This window comes from Caretta caretta, chromosome 4 (assembly GCF_965140235.1).
Source record: "Caretta caretta isolate rCarCar2 chromosome 4, rCarCar1.hap1, whole genome shotgun sequence".
Taxonomy (NCBI): domain Eukaryota; kingdom Metazoa; phylum Chordata; order Testudines; family Cheloniidae; genus Caretta; species Caretta caretta.
The window spans coordinates 95,598,119-95,624,033 of record NC_134209.1 but is presented as its reverse complement, the minus strand read 5'-3'; the positions used below and the strand labels follow the sequence as shown (position 1 = coordinate 95,624,033).

General features: G+C 42.2%; 1 protein-coding gene across 1 annotated transcript in view; it reads right to left on the bottom strand.

Annotated features, from left to right (window-relative positions):
* MTMR7 (myotubularin related protein 7) overlaps positions 1–25,915 on the bottom strand; it is a 96,439-nt gene that overhangs the window by 62,400 nt on the left and 8,124 nt on the right. Inside the window, exons 2-3 of the mRNA XM_048848143.2 lie at positions 3,644–3,766; positions 1,246–1,408 (exon numbers count right to left, since the gene is read on the bottom strand). Coding sequence (XP_048704100.2) covers positions 1,246–1,408; positions 3,644–3,766 — 286 coding nt within the window. The remainder of the gene's footprint in view (positions 1–1,245; positions 1,409–3,643; positions 3,767–25,915) is intronic.

Below are 25,915 nucleotides of genomic sequence, written 5' to 3'. Positions count from 1 at the left end.
GCCTAGAGGGGTTCTCTATGTTTTTGATTCTAATTACCCTGTAAGATATCTACCATCCTGATTTTACAGGGGGGATTTCTTCATTTCTATTTACTTCTATTTTTATTAAAAGTCTTCTTGTAAGAAAACTGAATGCTTTTTCATTGTTCTCAGATCCAAGGGTTTGGGTCTGTGGTCACCTATGCAAATTGGTGAGGCTTTTTATCCAACATTTCCCAGGAAAGGGGGGGTGCAAGTGTTGGGAGGATTGTTCATTGTTCTTAAGATCCAAGGGTCTGGGTCTGTAGTCACCTAGGCAAATTGGTGAGGCTTTTTACCAAACCTTGTCCAGGAAGTGGGGTGCAAGGTTTTGGGAAGTATTTTTGGGGGGAAGGACACATCCAAACAGCTCTTCCCCAGTAACCAGTATTAGTTTGGTGGTGGTAGCGGCCAGTCCAAGGACAACGGGTGGAATATTTTGTATCTTGGGGAAGTTTTGACCTAAGCTGGTAAAGATAAGCTTAGGAGGTTTTTCATGCAGGTCCCCACATCTGTACCCTAGAGTTCAGAGTGGGGGAGGAACCTTGACACAGGGAGAGGTTCATTTCCTCCTGTTGTCATGTGCAAATCTGCACATAGCAAGAAACAATTTAGACTAGTGCCACTGGCCAGAATGAACTGAGGAGAAAAAAGGCAGAAAATCTCTTCCAGGTTTTGTCACTTAAACTAGATCCAGCCACTTGAGGCACAGAATGGGATGACATTCACAGAAGACTGTACAATTGTTCACAGCATGATCATGGGTATTTGAGCTTTTTGTGGTTGGCTTCAGTGAGGTACAGCCACATTTCAAAACTGCGTGGAAAGGTTATAACTGTTAAGTTCTTTCAGACTTTCCATAAGGGGTAGCCTGCCATCAGCCCAGTGCTCCCCAGCTAGTGCATGCTAGTGACCTCTACCTAGCCATGCCCCTGGGCTTTGTTTGTTCTACTGACAGCATTAGTTGTCCCACTATATATGCGCTCACTAGCACTTACTGCCACATTATGGCTGCCTCTTATAGGAGTGCTGCTGGTGGAGCGAGGGGAGCCTCTCCAGGCAGATTACAAACAGAAACTGCCCTTGCCCTGATGGTGAGATGATGTCAGCATCTTTTTCAAACAGCAGGCAACAGTCCATTAACAACCTCAGCTCCTGTCAAAGGGCATTCAATCAGGCTAATTGCTTACAAGCATTAACGTCTAGTGCTGCGCTCCCCTTGCATACCTGGCCGGGCCAGACGTATTAAAGATATGTAAACATCATGGCAATCTCTTTCCTGAGGTATGATAAGCTGGATGATCTGGAAGTTCTTGCAGCGAATCAGCAAAGGGCAGCCAGTAGCAGTTGTGGCCTGTTTCTCAATGGAGGAAATTTGGCTGTGAAGAATCTGAAAAAAAGACAAAAATTGGGTATGCCAAGCAAAAATGACATCTGTGGTAAGGAGACACAACACTACACTGATTTCCCATGGTCTAAACAATAGCAAAGACATTTCAGAGAATCCTCACAACCCTCCTCTTATAGCTCTTTTCTCCACTTCCGGGCACAAATGATAAGAGACTGATATTGCTCCTAACATAACCCAGAAGAAAAAGTTCTCTAATGCTTCAGATATTCAAAGGGTGTTACAAACACTAACTAATTCATGACATCCAATTGCTTTCTTAAAATGTAAGTTAGTGGTTGTAAAAGAGACAGCTCTTTGGATCCAGCTTTATAATGAGAAGTTGAAACAGCACCAGTGATATGAATAAAAAAAAATCTAGGCCAAAACTTTGCCCCTCTCCACTGGCAAAAGCTCATATATCAGATCTTATTTAATGATACTGTACAATAAAGGGGAGGACTAGAGGGAAGAATGACAGAATTTATGGTTAATGTCAAATGGGCAATAGAATTAGTAACTAAACTACAGATAGACACTCAATATAGTGAGGGAGGCACATCAGTACCTAGATAGATTTGATAAAATAGACAGACAAATTGGTTGAGACACAAAACAGGTAGACAGAGATACAGTAACTCCTCACTTAAAGTCATCCTGCTTAATGCTGTTTCCTTGTTACGTTGCTGATCAATTAGTGAACATGCTCGTTTAAAGTTGTGCAATGCTCCCTTATAATGTTGTTTGGCAGCCACCTGCTTTGTCCAGTGCTTGCAGGAAGAGCAGCCCGTTGCAGCTAGCTGGGGGGGGGGCTTGGAACCAGGGTTGACCGGCAGCCCGCCATCAGCTCCCTGCTCCCCTAAGTTCCCTGTGCGGCATCCGCCCAGCAGGCTATCAATTGCCGGCAGTTCAGCTGAGCCTCCCCCCGCTGCCATGTGCTGCTCCTGCCCTCTGCCTTGGAGCTGCTCCCTGGAGCCTCCTACTTGCTGTGCAGGGGGGGAAGAAAGGGGCTAATGTCAGGGTGTCCCCCTGCTCCTGCACCCCACTTACCCCTTCTCCATAGAGTCGGGGGGAGGAACACGAGAGGGCTCAGGACGGAGGGAGCTTACTGGCCGCAGCTGCTGTCTCAACTTCTTGATCTACTTAAAAAGGCAGGTTTCAGAGCAACAGCCGTGTTAGTCTGTATTCGCAAAAAGAAAAGGAGTACTTGTGGAGAAAGGAGAAAAGTAGTCCTTTTCTTTTTAAAAAGGCAATGTACTTAGAGTGGTGTCAGTGTACTTAAAGGGGCAATGCACGTCTCTCTCTCTCATACAGGGTGTGTGTCTGTCTCTGTCGGCCATGCTGTCTCCCCTCCCTCCATTTGTGCTACCTTGTAGAGTGTGAGGCTGCATTAACAACAATGTATTAACCCTTGACGGCTCAGCCGAATGCTAGTTCATCATTTAGCAGTAAGGGATTTCCTGGGAAATATCCCAACCTCTTCCACCCTCTAACTTCACCACCTCAACCAAGCTTCACAATCATCCTTGCTGTGTACAATATTAAATTGTTTAAAACTTATACTGTGTTTATATAGTTTTTTGTCTGGTAAAAAAAATTTCCCTAGAACCTCCCCCCCTCCCCCATTTACATTAATTCTTATGGGGAAATTGGATTCGCTTAACGTCGTTTTGCTTAAAGTCACATTTTTCAGAAACATAACTACAATGTTAAGCAAAGAGTTACTGTACTAAATTACCTCTCTGTGCGGAAGGGGGAGAGAGAGAAATAACTGATACTGCTCAGACAGCTATTGATATCAGCATCTTAACCTTCATGTAGGAACACAAATTCAGAGCAGCTCAGGATTTCTGGACTATTCTTCCCCACAGGATACCACTAATTCTAGTTTGAAACAGTGTTCCCATTGGGATTACAGTAGTACCCTAATATTTTTATGGGGGTCCTTACATTTCTATTCCTGTGTTTCTAATCCCAATTCTCTTATAAAATTTTTAAATTTATCTAGGTAATTAAGTTTTCATCTAAAATTCAGATTCTGAATGGATAAAGGAATATACATCAGCTCAGTTATCAACTTTAAGCCAATTATTTTACAAATGTTAACATTATTAATTGGTACAATGCCATAGGTTTACATAATATTTTACTATGTAAACTATTTTTATTGTAAAATAAGATAAGATCGCCACTACAAGAAGCTTATGTGTAAAAATTAGGTCTAATACATAATCATACCCAGGTTTCTTTACGAGTTTCAGACACATTTTCCACAAAAATAACATGAGTAGCTGTTAAATACAGAGTCCCCAGTGCAGCTTTCCTGGAAGATATACGATCAATCAAGCGGACATTTTCCACCTAAACAAAAAGATGACATATAAAGAAAGAAAGTTAGATTAAGACATGCAAGTCTGATTTTACTGTAGAGCAATCCCATTGCTTATACTTGTACCCATAACAACAAAGTGAATCAAATATAGTTTTATATGCTAAAATATACAACACATTTTACCATGTAAACAAAGAAGAACACTAACTGAATTATAACAGAGGTTGTTCCATTTATATAAACAAAATGAATTCTAAGACTAAAAATATTTTGAAGAAAACAAATGACTGCATGAGTGAAACATACAAATATTACATTATACCTGGTACTCTGGTCATGCCTACAGATTTCATTCAAGGAAATTATCTTCTTTTTATACCATTTGTCATAAACATAAAGGGAAGGGTAAACCCCTTGGAAATCCCTCCTGGCCAGAGAAAAATATCCTCTCACCTGTAAAGGGTTAAGAAGCTAAAGGTAACCTCGCTGGCACCTGACCAAAATGACCAATGAGGAGACAAGATACTTTCAAAAGCTGGGAGGAGGGAGAGAAACAAAGGGTCTGTCTGTCTGTCTATATTCTGTCTTTGCCGGGGATAGACCAGGAATGGAGTCTTAGAACTTTTAGTAAGTAATCTAGCTAGGTATGTGTTAGATTATGATTTCTTTAAATGGCTGAGAAAAGAACTGTGCTGAATAGAATAACTATTTCTGTCTGTGTATCTTTTTTGGTAACTTAAGGTTTTGCCTAGAGGGGTTCTCTATGCTTTGAATCTAATTACCCTGTAAGGTATCTACCATCCTTATTTTACAGGGGGGATTTCTTTATTTCTATTTACTTCTATTTCTATTAAAAGTCTTCTTGTAAGAAAACTGAATGCTTTTTCATTGTTCTCAGATCCAAGGGTTTGGGTCTGTGGTCACCTATGCAAATTGGTGAGGCTTTTTATCCAACATTTCCCAGGAAAGGGGGGGTGCAAGTGTTGGGAGGATTGTTCATTGTTCTTAAGATCCAAGGGTCTGGGTCTGTAGTCACCTAGGCAAATTGGTGAGGCTTTTTACCAAACCTTGTCCAGGAAGTGGAGTGCAAGGTTTTGGGAAGTATTTTGGGGGGAAAGATGCGTCCAAACAGCTCTTCCCCAGTAACCAGTATTAGTTTGGTGGTGGTAGCGGCCAATCCAAGGACAAAGGGTGGAATATTTTGTACCTTGGGGAAGTTTTGACCTAAGCTGGTAAAGATAAGCTTAGGAGGTTTTTCATGCAGGTCCCCACATCTGTACCCTAGAGTTCAGAGTCGGGGAGGAACCTTGACACCATTGTATTTATTTTCTTTAACAAAACAAGCAAAAAGTACATCTAGACCCATATTCTGCCACCAAATGCATGCAGCTCCCATTGATCTCAGTGGAAGCCGTGTGTGCGTTCCATGTCTTGTCTTCAGTAATATACATGCAACCCCATTCAATTGACAGGATGAGTGACTTTAATCTGGAATTTGGGGCAGATGAAATTAGGGATGTGAATTTGACCCTAAGGTTCTTGTTTTGCTTTGAAAGGTGTGGCAGCAGAGAATACAGTTTATTCCCCACCAAAATCCCACCGGGTAACCATAGCACTACTGGTTCTTAGACTAGTACAGAATGACTACAAGGGGAATAACATTGAAAACAAGCAAACTCAATATTAGCACAGCCAAACTACATGTAAATAATGAGGGAAGCTAGCCTCAGCATGGAAAAAATGCACAGAAAAAAACAGAGTTTAAACCAGTTTGTAACCAGAAAACGTTCAGATAAATACACTCCACAATGCAAAAGTATGACAAAATGATGTTCCCCAAGACCTCCAAAACCAAGTTCATTTGATGCTGCACAAAATGACTGTTTATACATAGGGGAGCTGGGGGGCGTGATGTGTGACAGGAATTTAGAGCTACCTGAATCTCCACTTAGATTTTCTGATGTATTTCAGTATTAATAAAATAAATAATAAACCCTAAGGTTATGAATGAGCTGCTAAAGAACACATTAGGAGTGCATGACTTATCAGTGACCTTCAGCAGACAGTGCTCTTAGGCACTGAGAGAATTTTACAGAACGTCAAAGGAGACTGAGTCCATTTGCCCACCTAAAATGTAGGAATTCTGTGGGTTTAACAAAACTCCTGACTACCAAAACCTACATAATCGGTTCATGATCAGGATTGTCACCAGATTTGCCTGTTACTTTGGGGTACGCTCATTTATTAGGTTTCAGAGGGGTAGCCATGTTAGTCTGTATCAGCAAAAACAACGAGGAGTCTTTGTGGCACCTTAGAAACAAATTTATTTGAGCATAAGCTTTTGTAGGCTATAACCCACTGCATCAGATGCATGGAGTGGAAAATACAGTAGGCAGGTATAAATATACACCACATGAAAAGATGGGAGTTGCCTTACCAAGTGGGGAGGTCAGTGCTAACGAGGCCAATTCAATCAGGGTGGATGTGGCCCATTTTCAACAGTTGACAAGAAGGTGTGAGTATCAGAGGGAAAATTACTTTTTGTAGTGACCCAGCCACTCCCAGTCTTTATTCAGGCCTAATTTGATGGTGTCAAGTTTGCAAATTAATTCCAGTTCTTCAGTTTCTCATTGAAGTTTGTTTCTTTAGTTTTTTTGTTGAAGAATGGCGACTTTTAAGTCTGTTATTGAATGTCCAGGGAGATTGAAGTGCTCTTCTACTGGTTTTTGAACATTACAATTCTTGATGTCTGATTTGTGTCCATTTATTCTTTTACATAGACACTGTCCGGTTGTACATGGCAGAGGGGCATTGCTGGCACATGATGGCATATATCACTTTGGTAGATGTGCAGGTGAATGAGCCCCTGAAGGTGTGGCTGATGTGGTTAGGTCCTATGATCGTGTCCCTTGAATAGCTGCTAGTGAATATTTGCTTCAGGTTGGGGGGCTGACTGTAAGCAAGGACTGGCCTGTGTCCCAAGGTCTGTGAGAGTGAGGAATCGTCCTCCAGGATAGGTTGTAGATCCTTGATGATGCACTGGAGAGGTTTTAGTTGGGGGCTGTAGGTGATGACTAGTGGCGTTCTGTTACTTTCTTTGCTGAGCCTGTCCTGTCGTAGGTGATTTCTGGGTACCCTTCTGGCTCTGTCAATCTGTTTCTTCACTTCAGCAGGTGGTATTGTAGTTTTAAGAATGCTTGATAGAGATCCTGTAAGTGTTTGTCTCTGTCTGAGGTATTGGAGCAAATGCGGTTGTATCTTAGGGCTTGGCTGTAGACAATGGATCATGTGATGTGGTCTGGATGAAAGCTGGAGGCATGTAGGTAAGTATAGCGGTCAGTAGGTTTCCGGTATAGGGTGGTGTTTATGTGACCGTCGCTTATTTGCACTGTACTGTCCAGGAAATGGATCTCTTGTGTGGACTGGTCTAGGCTGAGGTTGATGGTGGGGTGGAAATTGCTGATATCTCATCATGGAATAGGGATTATAAATTCTAATTCTATAGTATGAGACAACATATTCATGTAATGTTTATGAAAAATTTTGTAAGTGAGTTCCAGTAGTTCATGGATTAGGGATCCAATCTTACGGGGTTCCAAGGGTTTCTTTATAGACTGAGGTTAATCTTTCTCTATCCAATGGGACTCAGTCTAGAAGATACCATCAGAGATGCTTAGTTTTGCAGTTCTCAAACTGTGGATTTGTGTCTCCAGAGATAACATGCTTGTTAATGACAGGTTTCAGAGTAGCAGCCGTGTTAGTCTGTATTCGCAAAAAGAAAAGGAGTACTCGTGGCACCTTACAGACTAACCAATTTATTTGATGCATTCGATGAAGTGAGCTGTAGCTCATGAAAGCTCATGCTCTAATAAATTGGTTAATCTTTAAGGTGCCACTAGTACTCCATGCTTGTTAATGTTAGAATATAGATATTCAGGCCTGCCTGTAAAGGCGCATAAGTTAAGAACACAGGTGTATTTTTAATCACTTAGCTAGTTATAGAGGTATAAGACAAAGAATCAAAATTACAAGTCTGCCTGTGTATGGGCCTTCTCTCACTAGGCTAGTCTGAGGCCTTGTTCTTACGCTAAGGCCTTTGGCTCATCCTCACATTCCAAACCAGTCACACTGAAATAAGGTGGTATTGGGCTGTTAGGAAGACAATCCTGTCCTGATAGTGCCCATCACCACCATCCTGTCCTGATAGTGCCCATCACCACCAGCTAAAGAAACAGATCTTAAGATGGTTAAAGAAAACTTAGTCTGATAGCATCCTGTCTGGCAAGAAATCACTTATCAATGGTTGTGAAACCCTCATTTCTATATTGTTTTATCTGTATTGCCCCCACCTTTCTATTGTTTATTTGTCTGGTTCTCTAATTGTTTCTGTCTGCTGTATAATTAATTTTGCTAGGTGTAAGTTAATTAGGGTAGTGTGATATAATTGGTTAGAGAATTATGTTACAATGTGTTAGGATTGGTTAGTTTAATTTCAGTAAAATGATTTGTTAAGGTATAGTTGAGAATATTACTATATAAACTGGGGTCAAACAGGAAATGAAAGGGGAAATTGGAATCATGCTTGCTAAGTGGGGGGGTGGGAAACGGGAATAGGGAATGGGGAACAGGGACACAAGCAAGGCTCTGCGGCATCAGAGCTGGGAAGGGAGACACTGGGGAACCGATTCTATTGGCGTATAGAGATGCCCTTCACAACAGTCGGACTTTCGGAATATGCTTGCTTGGAAACTAACCCCAATGAACATCGCATTGTCTGCACTTCGGACTTCTGGTCTTTTGTTGCTTGCTGTCTGTATGACAAGAACCAGGGAAGTGGGAGGGTTGAGGGAAAGCCCTCTAACAGTTAACAGCAAAAATGTTTTAAAATAAATAAATATATAAAGGTGAGAAATAAGAGACCTCAACTCTATTGTCCCTCTGCAAATTTGTGTACACATAGTCAATCCCTTACCTCTCTCTAAAAATGCAAAGATTGTTGGGGGCAGAATAGATCTGGACAAGGAGAAGTCTGGAAATAAATGTGAGAAGGGAAGGACAGGCATTAGAAACAAAAGTGAAACTGTTTGAGCAGCATATTCCAGAATTCTTGAGGTCTTTCTGAGTGTAGCCTTCATTGATTTGAGATCTACCATACTATCCTCTCACTAGAAGGGAAAACCTATAATGGCAGCAGGCCATAAAAGAGACCCAGTTTGAGAATAAGAACCATTCAAGAAACATATGTTTGCAGATGATGCTTTAAAGAAAGTCACACCAGTAAACTGGTGAAAGTTACTTAAGCACTTGGATTCAGAGACTGTTGGAGATAGTCTCACTTTTAACAGCAGTAGCTTCTTCTGCTGGTGTAGAAAGAATATTTTCTTCCTTTGGACTAATTTATTCCAAATTGAGAAATCCGTTGACCTGAAAAAGCAGGAAAGCTTGTTTTTCTTTTCCAGATTATGAACAAACAGGAAAATGAAGCTGAAGACGACTGAGTTAGCTGCAGGAGCCAATATTTTAAGTTTCTCATGTTGACCTGGCTACAAAGTCGATTTAATTTTTGTTTTATAAAAAAATATATATTTCATTTAACTATTTTAGTTAAACAATTTTAACAAAAACTGATTTTAAAAAATTTGAATGTTTAACTTCAAAAATTCATATGCTTGTTTTGTTAAAATATTATCTATTCGCTGTTGAATACATAACATTATTGTTTTAGTTAAATAAAACAATTTAAATGTCTGTCTGGTGATGTTCTCCTCCTAATATAGCATGGCAAGAAAATCCTCCAAATATTAACCTGTTGAATTGGAGATAGTTCACCTCCCAATGACTTCATAAATATCTGCTTCACTTATCTTTGGTAATTGAAATAACCAAACAATCATTCATTTTCTGATACAGCTGTAAAACTAATCTGAAAAGTTTTCAAAATCAATCACTTAAAAAAAAAAATGTATAGTGTGTACCTTCTAAAAATGAAACCTACATCCATCTCTGAGTTGGGAAGAATATGTATTAAGGTTATAACCACCACCAAGAATGCACTTTTATGTAGAAATCCATGATTAAATCGAGTCTTCCTGACTAGTGTTTTAAATCAATTTGATTAAAATAAAATCCATCCTGAAACAAACGCAGCCCAAGAAAGAGGGTGGATTTTAGAGACTGAGCCCAAACATCTACATGGCTATTTTTGACATTGCAGCATGAGCCTGAATTTGTACACCGACGCTCTGAGACTCATTGCCATGGGTATTTTTTTCCCATGTAGACATACCCTTAAACGAGCTGGATTTGACCTTACTGTTTACATGGGGGTATGCAAGAAAACGAGTACATTAAAAATGGACGTACACATGCAAACTTCAGATGAATTGCTAGGAATTAAGGCATTATTCTGTTTTTGACATCACCTGAGAATCACATGCATGTAATATGCAGACTGAGTGTATTGTTCCACTTTATAAAATAGGAAAGAGAAATCAGTGATTTTACACAGAAGCCCTCAAAACCACCATTTGCCAGTTTGGTAGAAAAATTCTTAAATTATAAAACCAAGTATGCTCCCACAAGGCCAGTTACAATCTGTTTTAAACAAAAATAAAACTGCTAGAAAGCCTGGATGAAGTCTTTTCCCAGGACCATCTACTTCAGAGGTCACATACTGGGGAAAGGAAGAATGGAAGAAACACAGCACAACCCCAGTAAACGTTTGGTATCAAGTGAAAGAGGAGATCCCATGAAAAAAACTGAATGTCATACAAAACAGGGATTGCAATAAAATGGTAGCTTAAAAATACTTTCTAAAAAGAGCCATGTGATGGGGTGGGTGTACCCCATCCAGTGCAGGGTCAGTGCACCCCATGAATCATTTCAATGGACTGCTATTGGCCTCTGAAGCTCTATTCCCCAGCCCTAGACTGGCAGCTGTGTGGATTTTATCTGAAAGATCCACCTGCACTTCTCCTGTTTATGTCACCATTTCTCAAACTTAATGCAAGAGAAGTGGATTTCACCCCGTAAGGCCTAGCAGCTAGAGTCAATAGCGTCACCCTGGCTCTCAGGTCTGTAAGGCCTCATGGCCAGAGTCAATAGGATTGCCCCCTCTCTTGGGGCTGAGTGGCCCAGCAGCCAGTCAGGAAAGTGGGCCACCATCTGGAGATGGGTGACAGCCAGGGTTTGGGGACCTGGGCCCTCACTGCTCCACCAGGTCCCAGCCCAGGACCCTATCAGTAGCAAGGGTCTCTGCCACTGAGTCAGCAGGGATCCAGACTGAAACATTCTGACTGTTCCCGAGTGTGCAGCTGCCACCTCTCCCAGGGATACTTCCTATCTTGTCCCTTGAAGTTGAGCACGGGGCATCTCCGAGGTTTCCAGCGCAGATGGCTACCAGCAACCCCGGGTTCTCGCAGACCTCTGCCAGTGTCTGGGTCTCCACCTAGGCTTCAACATCCATAGTACCTGCTGTCACAGTCTCTGGCAGTTCCTGGGCTGGTGCCTACAGTGAGCATCCTTCTTCCTCAGCTGTCAGCCCTGTCTGAGCTGATCTGCTCCCTTTTATACTACAGCTACACTTGGAGCATGCCCAGTAGGGTCAAGAGGGTGTGGCATCCTCAGCCCACAATGCAGAGTTAACCCTTACCTGTTCAGTGGGGAGTGAGTGCACCCCATCACAAACCAACAAATAAACAAAAGAGAAAAAATTAGGCTTGTCCAAACAAAAGCAGGTACCTAAGGTACAGTCTGGCAAATAGGAAATGTACTCTAAGACATGACAATGCTAAAGACCTATGTATGTATATTAAATATACACCACCACCCCCCAAAAAAAGATATAAACTAATGGAAAGAGTTGCAAATAGGCCACTGTGGTAAGATATGCCTCATTAAAATGAGCCAACTGTTCAAAATATTATAAACTCTCAGTATCCTACATGGGAACACACCCGAATCCTTATCAGGCTTTTCAGAGTGAATGGGTGTGGATCAGAACAAACTAGAATTATTTCCTGTCAAGCTACTCAAACAAAAAAAAGGGAATGTTTGAGAGGTGGGTGACTAGTGTCCTTAATGAGCGTTTACTCAATACTTACTATCAGTGATTTCAACTTAACTGAGTGACGGAAGTTACAGTTAGTGAGGACCTCAGGATTTGGCTCAATAAAAATTGCTATGATTCACTGATTAGTCTTGGTGAGTTCTTAGAAGACCTATGTCAAGCTCTGGTTACACTAACAGAAAGCTAAATCACTTCTGAAAACAGATTTACTAATAAACTAGCCCTCTGGGAATTATTTTTGTGCATCTAGCACTATTTCCAGAGGCAACGTGAACTGTGCTAAATCAGGGTCATGCTAAACTCTAAACTCCAACACAGGACTGGAACACCTCTATTGTAACGCTGTCATGCAAATGCAAAGCACACTATCCAGTTTTAAACCCACACAGTTTGAAACTGGTAGCATGGATAGAGCTTTATGGTTACCACCTCTTAAAGGGAATATTGTACATTTGCATTGTTTGGACTTGTTCCTATAATCCCCTTTCCAATCCATATGCTTATTTGGAATTCAGAACTGCATATAGCACATTCTGTGACAAGGCGCCCTTTATTATTCTCTATTAATTGTATGATTGTAATGAGCAAGTCATGTTTAGGGCTGGAATAGCAGTTGTGGGCATTTGTGCTGAAGCTCTATTCCCTAGCCCCAGGCTGGTGGCTGTGTGGATTTTTTCCCAAAGACTCTCCTGCCTCTGTCACCCTTTTTCAAACTTTATGCAAGAGAAGTGGATTTCACCCTTAGACAGAAAGAGACGCAGCAGCAAGTTTTGATTTCATTAAGTTCATCAAAGGAGTCAGAACAGAACAGAAACTAATAATTACTTGATTTTCCTATTTAATTTACCTAAAACCATTCAATTTTTTTCATGTGAAGATGCCACATAAACTATATTCTGCTGCACTGGAGTGCCATAGAATCTGGGAGTTTGGGTCAAGCTGTCTACGTAACTTGCAAGAGCCTTGCCCAACATAAGCCACACATGAGGGAGGGTAGATCTGAAATGGCCAGTAATGGACAAAAGATAGCTAAGCCAACCTGTGAAATATAGTGGAGAGCTAGGAGCGCTCACAAAGGAAAGAGGAGAGAGAGGGAGAGAGAACTGAGTCTGTCTCCAGAGTTGTGCCAGCCTGTGCACCTAAATACAACTTCAGTCACTTATCAAACTGTGTTCCTCATAATTTATTTTTGCTTGAGGACTCTGGATTTTGTAGGCTTAAAGGAGAATGTGAAACTTGAACAAAAGACACTCAAGGGACTTATTTTGACTATAAGAACCCCTTACATGGGTATAAATAAAGTTTACCAGAAATGCTATTTGCAATAAAACACAGATGAGAGAAAAAAAAGGCAAAAATAGAAGTTAATGGGAAAGTAAATTAAGAACAGATGTTGGCACTTTTTACTCAGAGAATAAACATGACAAATGACCTCTGGACCAGGTTGCTGGGAGGTCATTCAAGAAAAATGTCACATTAGGAAAAGCATGGGCCAAATCCTTATTCAGGAACTACTCCCATTAATTTCAATGGGACCTTTATCTAAGTAAGTAAGGACTCCAAAGATGTGACCCTATGAGATTTTTTTTAAAAGTTAGCATGCCAGAATGCCCCTAAAAACATCCCTAAAAATATTAGTTATACCCTAATATGTTTTCACATTTGATACAGATATTTTTGGATAAGTACTGACAGCAGTATTTGTATTTAAATGCTTCTTTAATCTCATGCCTAACTAAATATTACAGCTGGCAAATGAAAGCACTTCCAACCATGAGACAACTTGTTTTAATATGAATAGGGCAGGGGTTTGTTACCACGTCACTGTAATATCAGGCAACTGGGATTAGTTCTATTTTTCATGTCCTTTATAACTTCGTACAGAAAAGCATTTTCAGCTAAAATAACGTGGGCTAGATTTTTATTTCTAGTATAGCCCTGTGCAAGCTGCGCCGAAGCTTTGAGAAGCATTGTGCCTCAGAGATATACCTCTCAGTCACAACTGCAGCCCTGCTTTCTCCTTGCCCCTGGGTGCAATAAATGTTTTCATACGACAGTGACATTTGTCTACCTGTTTCAGTGCCATAAACTAACAGTCTCACCTCAGAAATATCAAATACAATGAAAGTTAAAATTACAGAAGGCAAAGTCACCCCAATGGACCCCTCTCATAAACCAAGTTGCATCAGTTTTTCCAGTTTATTAACTAAACCTTAACTACAGGGGCCTACTATCACCGATTCTTCAGCAGCTGCTGTGGTCTGTCGCCATAAGGGCAATAGGCATCAAAATTATACATCTTGAAGGAAAATGGAAGGACCACAGCTAACTGCCAAACTGAAAAAAAATATTCCTACAACAGAACACCACCAAAGACCCCTTTAAAGCTCTCATTTCTTTAACACCATTAAAGAAAGTAAGACAAGCCTCAAAGGTATGACAGTTAATAAAATCTGGAGATGTTACATGTCAGGTATTGAGAGTTCTGGTAGCTAATGGCAACCAGAAAATGTCCTGGCTAAGGCCAAAACTTGAGGATCTGACTTAGTTTTTACTAAGGTAAAATTCCATTGTCTTCAACGGAGTTTGCCTGAATACGATCTGAATAAATTGAGTTAAGGCCCACATCATTTGGCCTCAATTGTAAAAAATAGAGATTGTTGTGGCTCATCAGGAGTTAGTAAAAGAAAATGAGAATATGGGAGGATCTCCGTCACCAGGCCCAGTGGAACGTCTGAAGCCATGACTGAGAGACTGAATTCTGAAAGTTTCTCTAAAGGACATGTCTTTCTGTCTAGGTTCTTCTATGCCCCCCAGCCCCCATCACCATAGCATCAGAGCAACTTGCATGAGTAAAAATGACAACAGCGATATCTCAATCCCCCTTCCCAATGAGGATTTTATTACAAGAAAGCCTTGATGAAAATGTGGTTTTTGCAAGTCTGGGGTTGACTCAGGAAGGGGAGCAGCAGAAAGACATAAAAAAAGGAAAGATTAACGATGATCCAGACTATTTGGAACACACGCTGCATAAGTGTCAATGGAGGAAGAAATACGGGAACTGGGAGCCATTGGGGCTGAACAGCCAGTTGGGGGCCACACCCTGCTTCCCTTACTCACTCAAATAATCTCACTGGCTTCAATAGTATCATATGTGTGAGTACGGCAAGCAGGAATTGTCTTTTAGGATCCAGCCCTGCTTCATGTGAAATCAATGGCAAAACTCCCATTGACTTCAATATTGCCGGCACACAGCTACAGTAATGAAAGTTACAGGAAAGAACTTGTACAGCCAAGAGGCTGAGACTAGCAGTAAAAACAGAGCACAGCTGGTACAATTTGCGCCCAAGAGGAATATCTGAGTTTTGACTCCAACCATCTACATACTTATGTAGGCACGCATGGCCATCCCTTACTGTCAATCTCCAAGGGCAGCCATGCCTCTTTGCTGTCACACACCTGGAACGGCAGTGTGTACATGGGGGAAATTAGCTGTCTCTAGGGCTCATACCCACAGGCAGCGTAGAGCAGCAAACAGTTCAGGGGCTCAGGCCCTTAGGCAGGGCAGAGGTAGAGCACCCAGCAAACAGTCTAGCGTGCTCATCCAAGAAGTGCAGGCCTCCTGACCTCAGGAGGGGGAATACTGCCACCCAGGGGTGGGGTGGGACAGAGACCCACCCAACTCCCCCACATCCCAGCCCAGGATCCTAGCAGTGGTAGAGTGGTCTGCCATTGGGTCAGCGGGGAATCCACCAGCAACATGCTGACCATATCTCTGGCAGCACCACAGCCAGACAGTAGTCTGGTTCCCCGGGATGCTTTCTACACTTCCCCTTGGGTGTACCTGCATCCAAGGGTCATATTCCATCTCTACAGGGTATACTGCAAGCAGCAGTCCCAGGAACTCCTCAACATCAGGCATGTCAGGTAGCTCGGGGCCCTCCTCGGGACTGCAGTAGTCTTCTGTGGGCTCCTGCACCAGCAGTGGGGAGAACACATCTATCTCTTTTGGCAGCTGCCTCCCACCTGAGCTACAGGGCCCACCTTTTATACTTCCTCTTCCTGTCCCCCCCTCTGCTTACGGTATGGAGAGCGTGGCCTTCCTGGTTCTGCCCAACAGAGGGTGTCTAGCTGTCCCTCATTGTCAATCTCCGAGGGCGGCCACGCCTCTTTGCTACACTTACCATCAATCTTGAAAACAAAAAAACCTATGAAATGTGGAACAGTGACAACCAATGGTTTTGTAGCACAAAGTGCTAATGCCAATACAGTATAATATAGTGTCCATCAAACACAATATACATTGTTAGTCTTCTACCCAGGTTTGGAATAAGAACACAGGAAAACTGATTTGTGAACTGATGTTGCCATTCAATGTGCTTTTCTACCAAATATTTCACAAGTCATGAAGCCTCACCCATGTTACCATGTTCTTCCTTACATGTTCTTAACTGAAAAGACTGCTCCTAACTTCTTGAAAGCTATGTGCAGTAGAATAATAGGTGGTCTGAAACAGAACTATTTTGAAGGGTGTAAACATCAAAGGAAAGAAAGGTGTTGCTATCATAAGAACATAAGAATGGCCCTACTGGGTTAGACCAAAGGTCCATCTAGCCCAGTATCCTGTCTTTCGACAGTGGCCAGTGCCAGGTGCCCCAGAGGGAATGAACAGAACTGGTAATCATCAAGTGATCCATCCCCTGTTGCTCATTCCCAGTTTCTGGCAAACAGAGGCTAGGGACACCATTCCTGCCCATCCTGGCTAATAGCCATTGATGGACCTGTCCTCCATGAATTTATCTAGTTCTTTTTTGAACCCTGTTATGGTCTTGGCCTTCACAACATCTTCCTGCAAGGAGTTCCACAGGTTGACTGTGGAAGAAATACTTCCTTTTATTTGTTTTGTGCACTGTGTGAAGAAATACTTCCTTTTATTTGTTTTAAACCTGCTGCCTATTAATTTCATTTGTTAGTTCTTGTTTTATGAGAAGTAGCAAACAACACTTCCTACTTTCTCTACACCAGTCATGATTTTATAGACCTCAATCATATCTTCCCTTAGCCATCTCTTTTCCAAGCTGAAAAGTCCCAGTCTTATTAATCTCTCCTCATACAAAAGCTGTTCCATACCCCTAATCATTTTTGTTGTCCTTTTCTGAACCTTTTCCAATTCCAACATATCTTTTTAGAGATGGGGCAATCACATCTAAACACAGTATTCAAGATGTGGGCGTACCATGGATTTAAATAGAGGCAACATGATATTTTCTGTCCTATTATCTATCCCTTTCTTAATTATTCCCAGCATTCTGTTCACTTTTTTGACTGCTGCTGCACATTGTGCATTTTCAGAGAACTATCCACAATGACTCCAAGATCTCTTTCTTGAGTGGTAACAGCTAATTTAGATCCATCATTTCATATGTATAGTTGGGATTATGCTTTCCAATGTGCATCACTTTGCATTTATCAACATTAAATTTCATCTGCCATTTTGTTGCCCAGTCACCCAGTTTTAAGAGATCCTTTTGTAGCTCTTCACAGTCTGCCTGGATCTTCACTATCTTTTGTAATTTTATATCATCTGCAAATTTTGCCACCTCATTGTTTACCCCTTTTTCCAGATCATTTATGAATATGGTGAATAGGACTGGTCCCAGAACAGATCCCTTGGGGACACCACTATTTACCTCTCTCCATTCTGAAAACTGACCATTTATACCTACGCTTTGTTTCCTATCTTTTAACCAGTTACCAATCCATGAGAGCACCTTCCCTCTTATCCCATGGGAGCTTACTTTGCATAAGAGCCTTTGGTGAGGGACCTTGTCAAAGGCTTTCTGAAAATCTAAATACACTATATCCACTGGATCCCCTTGATCCACATGCTTGTTGACCACCTCAAAGAATTCTAGTAGATTGGTGAGGCATGATTTCCCTTTACTAAAACCATGTTGACTCTTCCTCAACAAATTATGTTCATCTATGTGTCTGATAATATTGTCTTTTATTATAGTTTCAACCAATTTGCTTGGTACTGAAGTCAGGCTTACAGGCCTGTAACTGCCAGGATCACCTCTGGAGCCCTTTTTAAAAATTGGCATCACATTAGCTAGCCTCCAGTCATCTGATACAGAAGCTGATTTAAATTATAGTTTACAGACTACAGTTAGTAGTTCTGCAATTTCACATTTGAGTTCCTTCAGAACTCTTGGGTGAATACCATCTGGTCCTGGTGACTTATTGCTGTTTAATTGATCAATTTGTTCCAAAACCTCCTCTAATGATACCTCAATTTGGGACAGTTCCTCAGATCTGTCACCTAAAAAGAATGGCTCAGGTTTGGGAATCTTCCTCACATCCTCAGCGGTGAAGACCGATGCACAGAATTCATTTAGTTTCTCCGCAACGGCCTTATCGTCCTTGAGTGCTCCTTTAGCACCTCCATCGTCCAGTGGCCCCACTGGTTGTTTAGCAGGCTTCCTGCTTCTGATGTACTTAAAAAAAATTTGCTATTACTTTTTGCTATTACTTTTTGAGTCTTTGGCTAATTGTTCCTCAAATTCTTTTCTGGCCTTCCAAATTGTATTTTTACATTTCATTTGCCAGTGTTTATGCTCCTTTCTATTTTCCTCACTAGGATTTAACTAGCATGGCCAAGATATAATAAAATAAAATTAAGACAGAGACATCTTAGGATGAATATCAGGAAAGCTTCCTAAGGGTAAACTTAATTAGACTAGAGGGCCATCATCTAAGAAAAATGGTAGAAATCTCATTAACTGAAATAGCTAAAACTGGAAAAGACAAAGCACTGAAAAATATATTGTAGGAAACAACTGGTACGTTGGCAGGAGAATGAATTAGCATAACTAATAGATCCTTCTCGTCTCTAATTTTTATTACTATGATCTGAAGGACAGATAGGATGTCATGTTCATCCTACCACATATAACTGAGAAGTGATCATATGCTGGATAGCACAGCACTCACTTCCTGTGCCATTTTACAGTTTCACATAACCCAGAGGTCCCCAAACTATGGGGCACACTCCCTTGGGGGGCAGGGAAGAACATTCAGGAGGCATTGCAGGGCCCAGGCCAGCCCCCATGGGAGGCAGGGAGGGAGCGCCACCCAGCCCCGCTCCCAGTTCTGCTCCAGCCCTGCCCCCAACCCCAGCTCCAGTTCCTGGCCCCTCGCTCAGCCCCACTCACAGCCTTGGCCCCTGGCCATGGCCCAGCCATGCCTCCACACCTGGACCCAGCCCCACCCCCATCCTCGGGCACTGGCCACGATTCCATTCCCAGCCCCAGCCCTGCTCCCAGCCCCAGATTCACTCCCAGCTGAAGCCTGAGCCTCAGCTCCCTTATCCCTGTCCACGTCCCCCACTCAACCCTGGGAGCCATGGCCACATTCCTGTCCCCGGTTCTGGAGGAGGGGGAGCATGGACAAGGGTAAGGGGGGGCATGACCCTGAAAAGTTTGGGGACCACTGACATAACCCAATGATACAATGTGAATATTTTAACAAGCGTTTTCCACAAAATTTCTCACCCTTAGCCTGCGATAAACCTCATGTACTAGGAATGTGTGTGCCCATAGGAAAGCGGGGGCAGGCGGAGGGAGGAAGAGAAGGACTAGGGAATGTATTAATTTGGTGTCTCATTTGGACAAAAATCCTTTCATGTAGCTATGACCATGAAAAGAAGCAACCCCTCTTGCCAGTCAAATTTATTGCATTTACTCAAAATATTTATATTTTGTTCCTGAAATATATACAGAGAATTCTGACAGCATAGCACAATGATCACCAGGAGTGGAGAGTGAAGACCTTGTATGAAACCAAGAAGTATCCTTTCCTGGGGAAAATTAATTTTTAAATACCTACCATTTGGAGTAAGCTGCTCCATTACACATGCAAAAATATGTGCATGTCAACAGTATATTGTAGAGCAGGGGTGGGCAAACTATGGCCCGCGGGCTGGATCCAGCCTGTGGGATTGCCCCCCATGGTGCCGCAGGACCCGCACTGCTCTCAGAACTGGCTGTGGGGGGAGGGGCTCTGTGCATTGCCCTTGCTTCCAGGCACCGCCCCCTGAAGCTCCCATTGGCTGGGAATGGGGAACCACAGCCAATGGGAGCTTCGGAGGAGGTACCTGGAGGCGTGGCAAGGGCAGTGTGCGGAGCCCTGTGCCTCCCTGCCCCCAGGGCTGCGCAGGGACATGCTTCCGGCAGCTTCCCAGAGCAGCAAGCGTGGGGCCAGGGCAGGCATGCAGGGAGCCTGCCCTGGCCCCAGTGCACACCGCTGCCACCCCAGAGACGCTTTAGGTAAGTGACACCAGGCTGGAGCCCGAACCCCTCCTGCCCCCCGCCCCCAACTTTCTGCCTGCACCTCACACCCCTCCTGCACCCCAACCCCCTGCCATGAGCTCCCTCCCACAGTCTGCACCCCTCCTGCACCCCAACCCCCTTCTCTGAGCCCCCTCATGCACCTTGCACCCCTCCTCTGCTCCAATCCCTTGCCCTGAGCCGTTCCTGCACAGCGCACCGCCTCCCACACCCCAACCCCCTGTCCCAGCCCTACATACAATTTCCCCACCCAGATGTGGCCCTCAGCCCAAAAAGTTTGCCCACCCCTGTTGTAGAGCCTCAGAGATAAGAGATTTCTGTCAGGAATAGGTCAGCAGTATCCAGAGGGAGGTTAACTCTAGCACAGTGGTTTTCAACCTGTGGTCCACGGACCCCTGGTGGTCCACAGGCTGTGTCTAAGGGGTCTGCGAAAGGTTGTCATTATCATAGAACAGTGGTTTTCAACCTGTGGTCCACGGACCCCTGGGGGTCCGCAGACTATGTCTCAGATTTCCAAAGGGGTCTGCACCTCCATTTAAATTTTTTTAGGTATCTGCAAACAAAAAAAGGTTGAAAATCACTGCTCTAGCGGACTCAGGGAAATCATCCTAATCCTCCCTTCAGTTTGTTAGCAGAATTTTAACAATCGGCTCCCTATAAATACCCGCCAGAACATCAGTCACAAACAAACATGTAGTGTTCCAGTCTAGTTTATAAAGAGATTGTACTGCAGTCAAGCTGCTTAATGAGATCAGTTTCATATTTTAAATGGAATTTAAACTTTGGATGCACTGTGTTAGATAGAGGCTGATATCGACACAGGCTGTAAATTGAAAGATGGTGGCTATATCATACACTTTATACTGCTTAATCCAGTAAGTAAGATTAACATTATTGAAAATATACAAGATTGGTATAGAAAATCTGAGCATAGTCTGCCAATTTCATGAGAACGAGAAAAATACTTACATTATGGTGGATTTATTAAATCATTCATTGCAAGAATTGTAGCAATGTAATATGAATAGAGACAAGATCTAGGAAAAATAATAGCTAGAAATATAAAAATATAAAAAGACTTAAACTTTCTTCTTTTTCTTTTCAATTAATACAATGAGTCAATGACATGGATCTCACAAGGGAGCAAGTTCCTCCAAGCTTGGACATTGTGAGAAAAACATGATATTTAGACAGAGTGGCAAAAAAAAAAAAAAGTATTACACTAGAATCGTACCAGAGACTGTGAGCAGGGATGTTCATGAAAATCAAATCTCACATTTAGAAAAACATCCAAAACTGGAGAGCTGTGCTGTTAGACCCAAACTTTCAATTGTTGTATAAAAATAAAAGTCACCAATGAAAATAGGATAAAAAAATGTCTGAAGGATATAACACATTAAAGTCAATGGAAGTCTTCTACTGACTTAACTGGGGTTTGGATCAGGATCATGAACCCCCATGCTTCAGGGCATAAATTAAAAAGAAATGTCATATAGGCAGGTGATTCCATTATGCGGCTTCTTGCACCTTCCTCTGAAGCATCTGCTAGTAATCACTGTCAGAAACCCTGGGTATTGGACTAGATGCACAGCTGGTCTGATCTGGTATGACAATTTCTGTATAATGCACTTGAATAATTGATTCACTTGACACAAGTATGAACAACAAATGATCAGATGAGCCAGATGATTCTAGATAGACAGCAGTTCGGACATAGCCAGTAAATGCTAATCAGCAATGAATTTATAGAGTAATCAACTGCATTCACCAGATTTTAGGTGTAATGACTGATAAACCAGAATAGATTTTTCAAATGTTAAATTTTTCAAATGTCTCAGTAGGTCTTAACAACTTAATCAAGTCTGCATATGAAACAACAGGCCAGAATCAAAGATGTTACTCAGATTCTATATTACAGACACAGAAGTACTATAATATGGAATGAGAAAAGGCTCAAAAGTGGAAAGATGAGTGGACATGCCAAAAGCAGTTTTCTGTTTCTTTTATAATGGGAGATTAGCATACATCCATTTAGAGATGTGACTCAGACTAAAGGAGATGGGAAGAGATCTAAAACAATAATGAAAACCAGAGACATAGATTAGTGTAATGAGAAGGTAAAGACATAAGGGGAAGAGGTGCTTATAAAGCATAGAGCCCAAATGACCACCAAAAAGGAAATCATGAGGGGAAAATAGTACTGCAAACTACCTGGGGGAAAAAATGATCAGAGAGGTAAAATTCAAACCAAAACTGGACACCAAAGTTCCAATCCTTCCCAAGTGAAATCAAGCAAGTTTTGCCATTGACTCCAACAGGAACAGGATTTGGTGCCAAATGAACAACATCATTTAGATACCAGTATTGCATGTACTAATATGTCAAATGCTGTCACCAGAGCCAAAAATATCAAGAGAAATGACAACCCACTTGATTTAGACTTGTCAAGGTCTTTACAGACCACATATCAGTTTCTGTTGAGTGACCCACTCTGAGCTCAGATGAAAAAAAGAGAGAGGATTGTTACGAACTGATCCTGAGCAACAATTTTCAGATAGGTTTCAGAGTAACAGCCGTGTTAGTCTGTATTCACAAAAAGAAAAGGAGTACTTGTGGCATCTTAGAGACTAACCAATTTATTTGAGCATAAGCTTTCGTGAGCTACAGCTAAGCTCACGAAAGCTTATGCTCAAATAAATTGGTTAGTCTCTAAGGTGCCACAAGTACTCCTTTTCAATTTTCAGATAAAATTTTTAAATTCCAACAATTCTGAGACAAAAAAAAAACAAGACATTTTGTGGTCTGGTTCTGATCTGATTTACACCAATTTTACATCAGTATAACTTCATCAGGCCAACTTCACCCCATACTACAGTCAAGTTTGGCATAGGGGGAGGGAGGAGGGCATTTGGGGCTTTATGACACCTCTGTGCCTCTCCTATGTTGGAGCTCCTGGAGGTTGGTTTGGCCCTTGGGTCAAGCTCGAGCAGCCCTGAGGCCTGCCCTATAACTTGTGCCCAATTTCAGCAATGATGTATTGCTATGGGTTAAGGGACACTCTGGCCATGTCTTCTCCAACTCCCTGAACATCTCCTATGCCTGGGGTTCTGTGTGGGAGGATGGCGTAGTGCCTGAGAATCTGTCTCTACAACTACCGAAGAGCTCCCTCAATATTGGCGGAATTTCTCCAGCAGGTACCTACAACCATATTATGACTCCGCTACATTGGCATAAAGGAACTGTGAGGCACAGATGAATGAGGCCCAGGGACTTTAGTGGAGTTAATCCTGATTTACACTGGCATAAGCGAGCTTGGAATCAGGCCTATAGGCCAGAAATTGTGAATTACAGAAGGCTATGAATGAATGACACATTTTTATAAACAGGAACAATTAATGCACATTGAAATTCTGACAGAAAGCAAGATGCATGCAATAAATTAACTATACTGTTAAGAGGATCAGCCATAACTTGTGGAACTTGAGGATGGAGAGTGGACAGAGGGGAGTAATTTAAACTAACACTCTAACAGAGGACACGAGCACAACAATACTACTAAATAAACCTGGGGGAAAGGAATCAAATATCAAAGATGGTGAACAAGGAAGAGGAAAAACAGTTTACTGAGCAGAATCCTGCTAATCTAGATAAACAAAAAAATCCCAATGTCTCCTCATAGTGGGAAATGAGCGAGACAACAATGATGCTTAGAGTAATGAAGAAAACCGTTGAAGAGCAATTCTGGCTATGTCATACACTTAAACTGTAGTGTAGTATTGCTGATTAGAAGAAGCTAATTTAACTCTCTAGATAATTAAATCATGTTGAAGCCCACCCAAATCAAAGACAGATCTGGATTTCCAACAGTGCTACTCCTAAAGAGGTACTGACTACCATAAAGTAGTCAGTACCATAAAGTACCATGAAGCGGATAGGAAAACTGAGACCGAGATGGGAAATTCCTAGCTGGCTTGTAGGTCAGTGTCATTAGCTTATGAAATAAAATAGTGTGAGTGAACTAGAACATAAACATCCATTCTAGAGCTGTTCTGAGCCACACTGTAGTTAGGCTATGGTCTGGGGTTCAAATCTCTACTAGAGTGCTTGCTGAGATTTGAAAGGACTGAAATCTTGTGAGATGTTCTTGTGTATAATTTCAGACCCAAATGGTTGACATTTCATTAGGTAACGATCATGAAGGGTGATTTAGGTTGGACATTAGGAAAAACTTCCTAACTGCCAGGGTAGTTAAGCACTGGAATAAATTTCCTGGGAAGGTTGTGGAATCTCCATCATTGGAGATTTTTTAGACAAACACCTATCAGGTTAGACAAACACCTATCAGGGATGGTCTAGATAATACTTAGTCCTGCCAAGAGTGCAGGGGCTAGTCTAGATGACCTCTCAAGGTCCCTTCTAGTCCTATGATTCTATGATTCTATGAATGATGGAAATTGCACAAAACCAATTGTTTTCATAAGATTTCCACAATTTTATGATGAAATATTATTAGAATAGCTGTTCTTGAAAGAGTTAGGCTACATCCAAACTAATACTAGTAAACAAGCCCCTTCAGCACTCTGATTCAACCCAGAACCAAAATTTTAGGATTAAGTACAGATCTAGGGATTCAAATCCAACCCTTTGTCCACAAATATTCCCAATGGTTCAGACATGAAGTTCAAGTTTTTGCCCATCTCTAGAAAATGTATCTCTGGAGTGTCTGATCACAATGATTTCCAGTGCATTACTTTTTAAATGTCATTAGCAGTCAGATTCTGAGTCATTGTCAAGGTCAAAGGGCACAAAACCAAAGTAACTGGAATCTTTTAAAAAATCTTTTAATAGTGGCCTAAAAATAGGAGTCTTATCTGTAAGAAAAACTCAATAATGCACTATCACAAAATCATGACATCAAGGCCGTTTTCAGTTAAGTGAGTGAGTAACTGTTAAAATCCATTACTTCAAATCTAAGTCAAATACCGTGATCATATTCAAAATAGAAGAAAAAGGCTAATCAAAATGTAAACTAAAATCTTCTGAACACAGTAAAAGATCGAACAATGGTTACCAAATCTGAAAGCACCAGTACTTGCTGAGTTCTTTTACATGCCTACAGAACAGAATGGTAAATAATGGCCACAACAGTGCCTGGAAAGCAGACAAAAAACTTGGCACTCAAAAGGGGTCATAGTACTGTAGTGGGGGGTTAAAAGCAGCCCAGGGAGGCTGGTTGGGTAGTCAGCCACAGGTGTGGTTGCACCCAATTAGGGCACAGCTGGCCCTAATAAAAGGGCAGGCTGATACAATAGGAGAGACTCTTGATTCAGCTGGGGAGCAGAGAGGACCAGGCTACCCGGGAGAGCAAGCAGGGTATCTGAGGCAGAACAGGGCTGGGGAAGGGCAGGCGGAGCTGAGGAGCTCTGGCCTGGTGAGTCTCCAGGCTAAGGCCTTGCTAAAGGCCAGGGGAGGTACTAGGACTGTAAGGAGGCAGCTGGGACTAAAAAGACAGCAGGTCCAACTCCCTTGCCAGTGATGAGTGTTTGCCCCTGAGAGAAGGGGCTAGATGAGGAATTGTAGCAGACACTGAAGCAAGGTGGGTATAGGGGCTTGGGGTTCCCCTGGAAGCGGAGACCCAGAGTGTGGGGGCACTGTTGTGGGGCAGCACCCACAGGTAAGGGTCACTGGGGTCTGGGAGGGACACGGGGCCAGAGGTGGTGGAGACAATGGGGCAAGTAACAGAGGGCGAGACACCGGCCCAT